The following is a 13,031-nucleotide window of genomic DNA, read 5'->3' on the forward strand; positions in this document are numbered from 1 at the left end:
ATTTACTATATTTATACCCCGCTCTTCTCAACCCTGAAGGGGACTCAGAGCGGCTTACAGATTACGGCAAAATTCAATGCCGCATTATACAACAAATAATAAACAATTAGGAAATTACATTTATAACCCAGGAACAAAAATTGTGCTACATTGTGTAATATCATTTCATTCTCTTTCAGTTTTTACCCTTTATATGTTTTTAACGTTACCACATTTTAAGTTGTTTGCCTCTTTGTGTCCCAAGATATGAAAAAGGCGAGATACAACTAAATACAATAATAACAATCAATAGTGTCCATTTTGCGTAGGAATGCTTTTTGTATAATGGGTATTGTTACTAATGGCCTGCTATATTTTTTATTAAAAAGGAAGATGATTTTAATAAACATGTTTACTATTAAAAATCGTAAATGCTGTCATGTTAGTAACTTCAACATATTTTTAAAATATATACAGCCCTCTTAGGGTATTTTTCATCTGATACCAGATTGATACAGCCATTTCCTTCTGCTGATGGAGGTGAAAGTATCACTAAAAAACTTTTTATCTTTTTCTTGACACTCAGCAAAACTTTTAGAAACTCCTGCAGTTTTATTTCATAGACTTAGCTGTTGCTTAGGAATAAAGTCCAAATGTTCCTAAGTTCGCAACATTCCAGACCATGCATTAACCTATTGCTAGGGGCATAATTACAATTCTATGGAAGCAGAGAGATGTTTGGAACTTTATAGACTTACCAAGTCAAATATAACCAAAATCAAACATGGAACAAACATTGCAGCACATATAATTTTATAAAATCAACATACACACATACACATACCATTGCCAATAAATTTAGTACTGTAATGCCCTTAGGAATACAGACTATGTTTCTGAACTCTTAATTCCTAAAAATTCTAAAGTCATTACAACTACCATTCTTCATTGTGTGGAGGATATTTGTACATACATGTCAGTACACTATCTGTACTTCTTCCTCCCAAGTCAAAATATATTATAAATGCCCTATATTATATAATACAATGGATGCATGTGGTAAGCATATGAGTAATATTCTGGATTCCAGTGAGCTAGCAACAAAAAAGTAATCTATATATACTCCATAGCTAGGTCATATAACATTTTTGTGGCTGGAAGAATGGAGGTTGGGTTAAGTTGCACAGAGGCTCACCACTTGGAAGTAAAGAAGTATTTTTTTAAGTTTAAAAAAACAATTGCTGAAAATGGTATTTCTATTAAAAATAGAGAAGAATTTATCTATTAAAATAGTTGTTACGTCTTCTAAAAACTGCATGGATTTTGCTTTATACAAACCGTTAGCATTTTCACCATGAAATATCTTCCCTGATTTTGTTTTCATAGGATTTAGTCAATACTGGACTCTGCACTTTCTTTTTTTTCATTGCATCTGTAGTACTTGCGGCACTTAACCATAGAAAAGGAGCAGAAATTGCAGCTGTGGTAAGAAAACTTTCATTATTTTGAAGGAAAATAAAAGTGGATTTTGTATCTCATCACTTTTTTCTGTTTCCCAGTTTGTAGACTAATCCTTTTGACACGAAATAAATAAAGTTGTTGAAGCAGCAGTTATGGGTTTCCAGAGAGCTCCTATCCATTGCTGGGCACCTTTGCCAGTGTCAGCAAAAGCGGCCACACAACTTGGAAAAGGGAGAGAGTCAAAGATGAGGATTATCTTCCTCCTCTCTTCAAGATACACATGTGCCTTGATTGACACCAACAAAGGCACCCAGCAACAGCCAGGAGCTCTCTGGAGCTCCCTTGTTGCTGCTGCAGTGACAAACAAAAACAAAATGCCAGCGCCACCCCCTTTTCCCCATGCCATGGAGCGCAATGAAAGTGGGATGGCAGCACTAGCCCGTGTGAACAGCTGTGCTGGTTCCAAATCAGAACTGGGCCAGCTGTTTAGACCACCTGAAGTGCAGGGCTGCTTTGCAGCACCATTTGCTAATGTGGTGTAAAATTTGGTTAACCAGTTTTATCCAGCATTAGGCTCTAGAAGTCCCTCGATATCATCCAGGTGCCACAGAGGAACTTCTGGCCCACTTCTGTAAATGTGGCCTGCGTAGACAGGCCCACAGTCACTTTCATCTTTCTATTCTCTTTATGTAATATGTGTGACTATTGTTTAATAGGTTTATAATTTTAATGGTTTTAATTTATTATCATTATTATTGTTTTGATTTCTGTGTGAAGCTTCCCGTTTTCTTAAATGTTTAATAAAATGCATTTTCTCCTTTTCTCTATAGATATTTGGTTTCTTAGCAACTGCAGTCTATGCTGTGAATTTATTTCTAGCCATTAAAAATTGGAGAATCAACAACCAACAGCAAAATGGCCGACAAACCAGTGATTATATGCGCGCTCGGACAGAATCCAGAGACGTAGATCATCACCCAGAGATTCAACGTCTTGATGGGTGAAAATAACATGCAAATTGTGATGTCTGTGAAGAAGGAAACAAAATAGAAGCCTGCGGACCATTTAAAATACTAGTGTTCACTTTTTTATGAAATGAAGGAGGAGCATATGGTCACCAAGAGTACTGGCATGTACAGTGACTAGAAGAAGGATTGAGAAGTAATTGACATGAAGGCTCTAAAGATTGACCTTTTCAAATGAAGATATTTGTGTATAAAGGAGGAAGAAGAGGAGGAAGAGAAGGATTGTTTGCAGTGAAAAACTCTCTTGGTGCACGTTGTTTTGTTGACTTAACAGACCCAGAGAAAAGAAACTTGGTATCCTGTCTACATTTCCACCATCCAGTAGAAACATCAATTAAAATTGGCAAAAGCTTCTGCTTTTGAAAGAGCATCCAATAGATACAATGTACTGGGGAGACAGATAGCAATAACATAAAACCAGTTACATGGTTACACAACTCCATATATTTCCCTAACAAGGTTTTCCAAATATTTTTTGTTCATACACTCTGCTATTTATCTGCCACAAAGAGCTATGTCAAACTTTTAGCTAGAGGATTATGTAAACGACTTTCTAAACTGCAAACAAAGCACAAAGATCACTCCAGGTATGAACTAAGATTTACCTTCTGTGTCTAGTACTTTAATTTCCTTTTCCGCTATGACAAAGGATAATGCAAAGTTGGTATTTTTGTTTCTCAAAACATACAAAATGAAACATTTCCCATTTTTATTTACTCTTTGGAAGATTCAGTGTGATCTGTTTAAGAAACATTTGCTTCATATTCATGTACTACTCTATTTCTGAAATGGCAAAATTCCCGTGAAAGCTTAATTTGTTTGACTGAAAATTTCAACTGGCTAAATTAATCTGATTTGTGTATTTGGATTACACTGGTTTGGCTGATTTAAGTGAAGGTAGCTAAATAATACCTTTTAAGGCATGAAAGTTAATCTATGGACTGTATGAATAAGTGTTCACAGTGAAGACTTCTTTTGCCACAGTGATAGACAGAGTCGTATTTCTGTGGTCTATTTATTTTGCTTACATCTGTATATAACTCGATTTATTCCATTTCCCACCATGATTTCATGGGGAAAGTAATGCACTCTGAGAATAGGGAATTTGGAGCAGGTGATTGGGCTCTCCTTTGCATCATGTTTCATTTGTCTTCCATTTGATCAACCACAAGGTTATTATGTAAATTTAGTAAGATCTGATGCTCATTTTCCTCAAAATATCAGGAATGTTTTTCAAGTGATGGTGAAGCAGCCCAGCCTTCCCCAACATGGAAAGCCAGAAGGTAGAATTGCTGAATACCACTAATTGTAGGGTGGTTGTGAACTGTGTCAGATGGTGATGTTAATGCTCCATAGTTTTTGCATGATATCATCTTACTTACAATCTTTCTGGATTGTAAAAGCACATTCACACACTTGAGATGCTAATCTGTTCAGTTTCTGTTAGCCTTCATAGCACTTGAAGTCAACTTCATCTTACTTGAAACTCTGTCAGCCACTCAAGGCCACGTGTGGTGTCAGTATCAGCAAGTAGAACAAAATATTCAAGTCTTTAAGACCAATATTCTGCACTAAGAAGATAAGAGTGTAGCAAGGAGTTATTCCAGACTTGCAATTCCAGACCTTGCAAATGTGCATGTGTATTGCATTCAAAATGCCCAGCATGCATCAGTGTGCAGCGGATATGAATATCTATGCACAATATGCAACTTTCATACGTGCAACTTCTCTTTTGCAATCTTGAAATACAGTTCATTTGTATCAGGCAAAACTATCCTGCTGCTTCCACAGGAGAATTTGTGCATATGTAAGACACCAGAAGAATCCTAGCCTAAGAATATTATCTTTTGTTGTTTGTTTGCTTACTTTAAAAAAAAGTAATTGTATGAAGCTCAGGAGCTATGCTAGAACATATGTTTGCTGTCCTTGGGATCGGGGCTTCTAATGTATGGAGCAAAATCTAGTCCTCTTCAAAGATCTTATGGAATTGATCCTGTTTCATTGATTCTATGTCAACATGATAAGGTATGTCAAAAATGAAATTGCATCATGTATCGAAGAATTTGCCTTTTGTTGACAAAGGATCTGTAGGCCAAGATATTTTGAAAACTCAGATCATGTGCAGCCCTTTAAAAAGTCTTGATTCTTTCACCAGACTTTTAAAAAGTAGGTCAAGAAACCCAATTACTCTCTGCTGTGCCTAAATTGGAACTGGCATGGTGTAATGGTTTGAGGATTGACCCCAGAAGGCCATGAAAGATGGCTGTGGAGTGCTTATGTGGACAGGATTAATGCTTCAGCAATTTCAGAAATACACAGCTCCAAGTGAAAGTAGTAAACAAATGCCTCCCCCGGCAAGAAAAGCATGGTGTTCCCATGGAACGCTCCATGCCCTCTTTTATCTTGCTCTGGTAAAGTCAAGCGCCAACCAGCTGTTTTCAAACAGCGCATTTCACCAGAGGAGTGAAGAAAAAACTCCTTGGTTCAGATGGATTTGGAATCGGTGGAGCTTTGTGGACTCCTTTGCAGCTTGCTACCAGTTTATGGGGGTCCTGTGTAGGCACTCGAAAGCAAACTGTATTTCTTAAATCCACATTTGGCCCAGATTAATTGGCTGTGTGAAAGCAGCCAGAATTAAATAATACACTTTATTTATGAAGTATGATATATAGTTTGTGATGGTGTATATGCTTAAGTCTTCACTTAACTTGAGAAGAATTGTTGGATGCCTTTGTGTTATCTGAATTGGTGTCTTCTCTTACGCTTTAGATATCATCATGCATATATCCCATTTTAAATATGGTAAAATATGTAATCATGTTACCCAAATACATAACTTCAGTTATCCAATGACTGGGTGGAAATGGCCTTTTGAGGAATATCTAGATTGCCCAATGCAATTCTGTGGCATGCTGGGACTAGAAGTCATGTTATTTAACGGCACTTGGTTGTACTTTCGCATGGAAACCTATCCCCTCTGAGTACTGCTGTACATAGTTTGGCACAGCGACCTTGATTATTATATTACTGGACTTTGTGTTTTTAGGATTAATCCATTTCTTCCCCACAGTTTTCATAGAAAAAATTTCAGTGCAAGGCTGCTCAATTTTGTGTTTTTTTAGTTAATTTTGAAAACACAAGAACCCAAAGCAAAATGCAGATATTCAGGTTTGAGGTTGTTGTGCTTAGAGCTGGTTGCTATGGTGGTACAAATAATCACGAGAGAAAAACAAATTGGTGGTAGAATATCTCATTTTTGTAACCTATTGCAGAATGCATATGGATTGGGTAGCAGAAAAGCACATGGAGTCTAACTTGTAACTACATAGTTTTATCTGATATTTTTTGCTACCTGCCTTCCAGAGCTTTCACTCTATCCAAGGTTACTTTGAAACAGCTGTTTAGAAGTGTAGCATTTTAATGTTTCTCTCTAAGTACGTTTTGACTAGACTGAGAGAGAGTGGCTTTTAATATGATTGAAGCTGCTGAGTCTTATCTCATTTACAGTCATGATTTTCTTTGGACACGAAAGTCTTCCATATTCCTTTCCATTACTCAGTCTGAAACCATGCATAAGACAAAAAAGTTTCCCTCATTTTAATCTTCATTTATATACCCATTTGCCAGTGGAACTTGCTTTTGAGTAGACATGCACTTCAAGTTTTTGTTAGGGAAGTTTCATTTTGCAGGATTTGAAAGATCCCATATCTTGACATTTCAATCAAACTAGACCAAGTTTGGCCAGAAGCCTCACCAGTAGAATATCCTGGTTCTGTTTTTCCATGTTTCGTTCAGTTCTGTCTTTGTCCCTTGTGTCTGTGTTGGCAATGAATGTACTTCCTTGTTGGTACCCTGGATGGCCAGGGCACTCGGTTGGGTGCAAAGAATGGCAGCTTGCCTGGGCAAAAGCATGCCTTGGATTGTAACTCGTTTGGTTCACTTTCTGATCTCTCCCATAGACTTCTTCAGTCAGAAGAAATGATGCACTTAAGTTGTCTTCTGTAGACAATTTTCCTCTTCTGCATTATTGTGGACAGAACCTATTTGTATATATTGAAATTTATGTAACTGTTATAATACAATAATGAAATGGTAAATTGTATATTTATTACTCATTGTATTGTCCCAGATTGGATTTGGAGGAGTTGACATGGGCTATACCTTGTCATACATGTTGTCAAACAATACCCAGTTTTACCTAGGGTGCCTTTGTGAATATGTGTTTGTGTGGCATAACTGTGTCTCAGTCAAATAGAGATCCTTCACACTAGGGACCTCATCACATTAGGAAATATCCGTTTCTGAGACAGTTTGAGAACGGCTTCGAATGGGTCCCATCATATGATGTTTTGCTGCATTCCGTCAGTAATACGTCGAAATCTGTCTGCAAAGCATCACAGAAAATGGAGTATTTTAACACTTAAAACTACGGGATGCATACTGATAGAAACGGAGTGATTCTTATTGTAATGTGGTCCTAGAACTATTGTATAACTATTAATAGCGACACATTGTTGGGTGTGGGTTTTTAAAAAATCTGTTAAAACACCAGCCTTAATAGAATCCTCAGGCTTTTATTTTCAAAGTAGAATTAGAGAGGTATAATCTCACTGTCTTGACATAATTCCAGTGTTCTTAGCAGTAACACCATAAGCCCTTCAATAAAGATCTACTGGATGTATATAGAAAAGGAAATAGGTTTGCTGGCTTCGTGGTAGAACAGAAGTGAAACCGTCCACCAAGAAGCAATGCCTGTTTTCTCGGAATTTCCCTTCTTGGGGTAGATTCCTCTCACTTTCTGTTGTTTCACCCCCATTCTTAACTATGAGTCATTTGTAAATTAGATGTTTGTAACTCGGGAACTGTTACAAATAATACAGTTTATGTCTGGTTTCCTTCAATGAACTGGTACCAGAGCCCCAAGAAAGTGCAAAAACACACAGCCAGCTCTCCACATTTGCTGGCTTTAGGGCCATGGGATACCTGCAGAAGTGAGAAACCCTCAAATAATAAAACTGCTAATCCTTTTACATGGGTGGACACCTCTCTGGGAATATCTGTTTTTTCCAGGATGACTATAATCGGCATTTCAATCAAATCTGCAGAAGTTAAATCTGCAATGTGAGGGCTGACTGTACTATACAAGACTATAATATTAATAATACATAAAATGGAATTTTGTTGGTTATTCCCAACTAAAATAGGCCTATTGAATTCATTGTAGAAGGATGAATCCCGCTGATTCAATATGTCTTTCCTAATCTAGGGTTAATCATAGCATTTAGACCCAAATTGCAAAGGGTATATAAATAACAGCAATGTAAACATGGAATTGCGAAGTTCATCTTTAATGGGAAATCATTCTATTATATAAGTAATGAAAAAGGGTTCCACAAACTGATTATACAAATGCAGCACGATAAAGGCGATAGTGGGAAATGAAGAGATACAGAAGCACCTTCTACACTTCCATGTCATACAGATTATCAAAGCAGATAATCCACGTTATCTCTTTTGAACTGGATTGTATGAGTCTACACTACCATATAATGCAGTTCAAATCAGATAATCTGGATTTTATATGGCTGTGTAGAAGGGCTCTGAGAAAGCAGGTTTCCTGACAAGAAGCTGAAATGAGAAATTGCAGTAAGACATAGGGACAAAAAGTTATATTAAGAAAGATTTGGCAGAAGCTCCATATGGAAGCATTTGAAATTTAGCCGCTCTTTGGCATTCACATTGTTTTTTGAGGGAAGAAAACAATTTTCTCTAAAAAAAACCTCCTAGAATTACACATTCCAGTCCCTTACTGTGGTTTTCAGAGCTTATAAAATACCAAGGAATTATGGCTATTTGGAGGAAGATACTATTGAAATAGGAGAATATCCAGAAGCCTGTATCTGTCAATTTGTTAATGCAATTATCCTATCTCTGTTCACTTGTTAAAACAGTTTCTCTTATGGTTTGCTTCTTGATCCTGAACTTGTTAGATTTTGGTTCTCATGTTGCATTCATCATTGTGCTTGTAATCAATCAATTTATCTAATTATTTATTAATACCAATATGATAAAATCCTTTTCATTAATATACAATTTTTCATTCCAAAGTTACATAGTTATAATTATTTATATCCCTTTAGTGTCTTTAGTCTTGATTATTTTATTACAGTTGTGTACTTTTGATCATTTTTGTGTGATACTTGTGGCACTCCAAAAGACTGGTTTCACAAACCAAACTCTTATGGACCAAAAATACTGTCTCAGTTAATTGTAAACTGTCTTCTTTTTTATTTGCATTATTTGTTCTTCAAGGTGGCGTTTGTCAATTTGTCGTCTTATGTATTTGCAAGTCAAATTTGGTTTGCTGGATAGTATACAAGATACTGTGTTACCTTAACATCAAAGAGTAGATATTAATATCTTGCTTAATGCTGTACATTTCCAGTCAGTATCAATGACAAGGAGCTCAGAAATGGTCTCCAGAAATAATAGTATTTTAATTGTTCCAGAGATGGTTTTTTTGTATTGCGCTAAGTAGAATATGCCCAGTTTTCCTTTTTGGCAGCATTCATGTGCCCTTTATCATTCTGTCTAAAATTGCTGGATCATGTAAAATAAATATCCATTCTGATTACATGAGAGGGCTAGAGGCATGACCCCACAGTACTAAACATTCTTGGATGCAGGTTTTGCAGATTTAAATGTTCTTAAGAATTCTTACTTCCAAATAACTGTGGTTATAGTCATGTGCTTAGAGCACATACCTAGTTCTGTCTGAACAAAAATAGCAAATGAAATGCTGGGTCCTTAACTGCGATCATGCTTAGACAGGACAGAATGCTGCAGTCGTAGAGTTGTTACAGTTGCAGCCTTAGCTTAGACTGAGTTTAACTTCAGTTAAGCTGGCTTTCAACAGGGGCATTTAGTCTAAGATAGTCTGACACATAGATGGATCAGTTTAAATAGCAAATCACAGCACCTCCTCACAAACCATGTACCTTTAAACCAGTGGTTCCCAACCTTTTCTTGACCATTTTGACCAGGAACCACTCTCCAACATTAGTACCAAAAGGGTTACAAATCAGTTTTTGGCCAACTTTAGATTTGGTTTGGTTATTTGTGGTGCTGATTCAGAAAATGGCATTGGATAGACCACGTCAGTTATAGTTTCTGATACAGAACATAGGCCATCCAGTATTAGTCGCTATCTGCTTGCCCACAGAAAACCATATTTAATAATCTAGAGCTGACGTGGTAGTAATTTTTCGTGAGAAGTCAGCCTCTCCCCTCCTGACATCCCCATTGCTTTGGCACTATAAGAGGATTTCGCAAGACGAGTCACTCTCATTGCTGCATGGTTTTGAGACCACGGTGTAGTAATGGTGAGGCCGCGGACCATATTTTCGTTCTTGCGGAGCACTGGTGGTCCACAGACCATAGGTTGGGAACCACTGCTTTAAACTTACAAAACCTGCCCTCGAGGTGATACAATGATTTCACCGAGATTTATATCACAGCCCTTGGTTTTTGTGGGATAAACTGATATTTTCTGTCCATTCTGGATTCTTCACTTGAAAGAACCCCTCACAAGGATATTGTTGGTTGCACCAGGCCTAAAAATGCTATTTGAAAAAGATCCAAACTGTGTGTATTTCCCCTTAGAGAAATGGTGCCTTGTTTAGAGACAAAGTCTCCAGTCCCTGAGGCCTTCAGAACGTGTCCTTTCATCAAAAGTTTTTTCCTTCAACATTGGGACTTAACTGGACTGCAAACTGTAAAACCAAACTAAGCATCATGTGGCACATGAGATATTCAGTGCAGCGATTTAGCCCAATGCTTCTGAATCAGATGCACAGAACGGTAGCCCCTTTCCTCACTGTGCCAAGGACTGAGATGCCCTGTTTTTGCCCATTGGCTGCAATTGGCTCTTTCTTGGAAGTTGGGCAGAGACGAGGTGCAGTGGTTCAGGAGCTGCCGTTTTGAGTAGCACTGCTATAGCTAAGGTTGTCAGGTGTTTTTTTATTAAAAGGAGGAGCTGTGCTTTGTAAGTCTGGCTGGTTAACTTATTAGAAAGGATATACTTTTATTTCATGATTGGAAAATGTTTCATTTTTATATAGCATGGGTAAGGGGGATCTGGACATATTGGCAAAACATAAGGAGTAAGTGGGCATGCTTGAAGCTCGTTGCCACTACAGATAATTATGATAGAATTACAGCAGATTCAAGATGCCAAAAAAGATGTCAAGTACTGTAATACCTCATTTAATAAAGCAGAAAGTGCTCCTAGATAGAAAATTTTGTATGAGACGAAGAAATAACATGCGATAGTATTTGCATAACTTGCTGCACAGACACAAAATAAGCAGTTCAACATATTTCAGAAAACCTTTTATTCAAAACCAACAGTATGGATATGTAAAATGAAACAACTACATTAAGCCTTGCATAATAACAACAACAACATAGAACCTTCTGGAGATCACTTCAAGGTTTCTTCCAAAATTTAACCGGAAACCTATTCTTTCCCAGCTCAGGATTTATTATGGGGCTTACAACAGACATGTTGCTGCAACCCACCAATTGAGGTCTGTCTCCTTCACCATCCTTATGCCTGGTCTGCTAAAAAGCAAAACCATCTAGACAGAAAATGAGAAAGGAAATAAAGGGGGCGGAATTGATGTAAACATAACTTTGTTAACTGAGGTATGTTTGTATGGTTTTCATAAAGACACAGCCTTGTCAGTGTTCGATGTCATGAATTTTGAGTATCCCCCCATTTGTTATATAAAACCCTGGTAACTCTAGTTATAAGCCACCCGTTGCATCTCATTCATAGATTGCAGAAGTGACATGGTCCAGAAAAATACACCAACATGGACTACCTTCTTTGTACTCTTAGTCGGCCCTACTAAAGTAATATGTTCTGGGGGCATTTGGTATCATCTGGCATTTCAGGGTCTGCTGACACCGCTCCCACATCTGCCTGCATCAATTCAATGGCAAATCCAATGCTCCTCTTCGGCCTGTGTTGCTTCTGGTTTCCCTGTTGCCTCAGGGAACATTACCTGCCTTTACTGCTTTGAGAGTGAAATTTGAGCACAGAAATGCTTTCCTGTGCAAAGGTACCCCGGGACTCCATTTTTTGAGGACTCCTTTGTGCTGTGAATATCACTTTTCCCTTCCTTACCCATACCGAACCTTTCTGGAGTAAATAATAGTTGTAGGCTGCGCACTTCTTGTGATACTGAAAGCAATCACTGCTTAAACAAGTCTGTGTTTAAATTTATTTGTATGCAGTGTATCAGTTTTGCTCTGTATATTAGCACAATCGGGAGAGGGATAATTCACAAGTTAATGTGACTCTCGTTTTGATCAAGTCTGATTTTTTTTCCTGATCTTTTTTGATACACCAAGAAACAGAACTTTCCAAAATTCTCACGGTACGTGTCTGTTTTTCATAGTGTTTAAAAAAAACCTGTATTTTTGTATGTAGAGAAAATCATAATTTTTTTCTGAACACTAATCTTGTATGGAAATCATTGTAAAAGTTTTGTTTAATAAATGGATAGGAGTAAAAAATGTGTCTGTTTTTCCTTTGTATATGCATTTATCTCTGAATTATTTGTAGTATAGCTTCTAGTGTGGTTTGGGATTTTTACAAGAGTGGAAACAATATCCATTGCTTTGCTTTTAAATTCAGGAAAAGGCAAAAGTCAATAGTGAGGTGGAAATTATTCAGAAGTTCAAATTGCATGGGATGCTGAGCTCAGAATGAGGTATGCCCTCCTAATATATTCTTCTCCCCTGTGATTGTCCTTGTGGTCATTTTTGGTACCAGGATAAAGTTAGTGTGATTTTTTTGCATTAAGATAATCTTTTGAATCCAGCACACAAGTGGCTTCATCGTGGCATGTAAGTATCATGTTTATACAGCAAAATTGTGGTTACAGGGACCATTCAAGCAGAGAGAAAAGGTGCCGCTGTCTCTGAAGGATCGGCTTTGGGAAATGACTCATGTAACCCTTAACCACATGGACTAAAAAGAAAGTTTTGCCCCATTTCCCCCTGCAAAGTTGAACACTATACAGTACGGCAAGTGGCTGAGCATTTGGGATACTGGTTGAGATCCTGCATCAGACAATCGGCCACAATGTTGTCGCTATGATCTGCCTCCTGGAGCCCTGTGATGCATTCAGTGCCCTGCTCTTCAGCAACATAAGTCTCAATCTCCTTCTGTAGCTGGCTATATTTTAAGGTGTTTGAGGGCATTTACAATTGTGGCAATGGTGTACCATTGTAAATGGGAATGGGAAACAAGCTCATAAGCCTAATGACATTAAAACTGACAAGATGCCAGCCACTTGTTTCAAATTCCTGAGATGACAAAGTCATGAACCGTCCATCTTCTAGGTCTAGTTTTGAGTGAACTCAACAGCACGATATTGCACAGAGGTGTTCAAATGTCCTGCTAATATTTAAAAGATAATTAAGAGCTTATTAAAAGTCCCGGTGACGAAGTGCGTTAAAGCACTGAGCTGGAGACCGAAAGGTCCCAGGTTCAAA

General features: G+C 37.6%; 1 protein-coding gene across 1 annotated transcript in view; it reads left to right on the forward strand.

Moving 5' to 3' along the window:
* cmtm4 (CKLF like MARVEL transmembrane domain containing 4) overlaps nucleotides 1-11,215 on the forward strand; it is a 42,530-nt gene extending 31,315 nt beyond the window's left edge. The window contains exons 3-4 of the mRNA XM_003225345.4: nucleotides 1,366-1,464; nucleotides 2,271-11,215. Of these exons, the coding sequence (XP_003225393.1) occupies nucleotides 1,366-1,464; nucleotides 2,271-2,444 (273 nt within the window). The 3' untranslated portion in view covers nucleotides 2,445-11,215. The remainder of the gene's footprint in view (nucleotides 1-1,365; nucleotides 1,465-2,270) is intronic.
* The last annotated feature ends 1,816 nt before the right edge of the window (nucleotides 11,216-13,031 follow it).

Source organism: Anolis carolinensis, unplaced genomic scaffold, assembly GCF_035594765.1.
Source record: "Anolis carolinensis isolate JA03-04 unplaced genomic scaffold, rAnoCar3.1.pri scaffold_9, whole genome shotgun sequence".
NCBI lineage: Eukaryota > Metazoa > Chordata > Lepidosauria > Squamata > Dactyloidae > Anolis > Anolis carolinensis.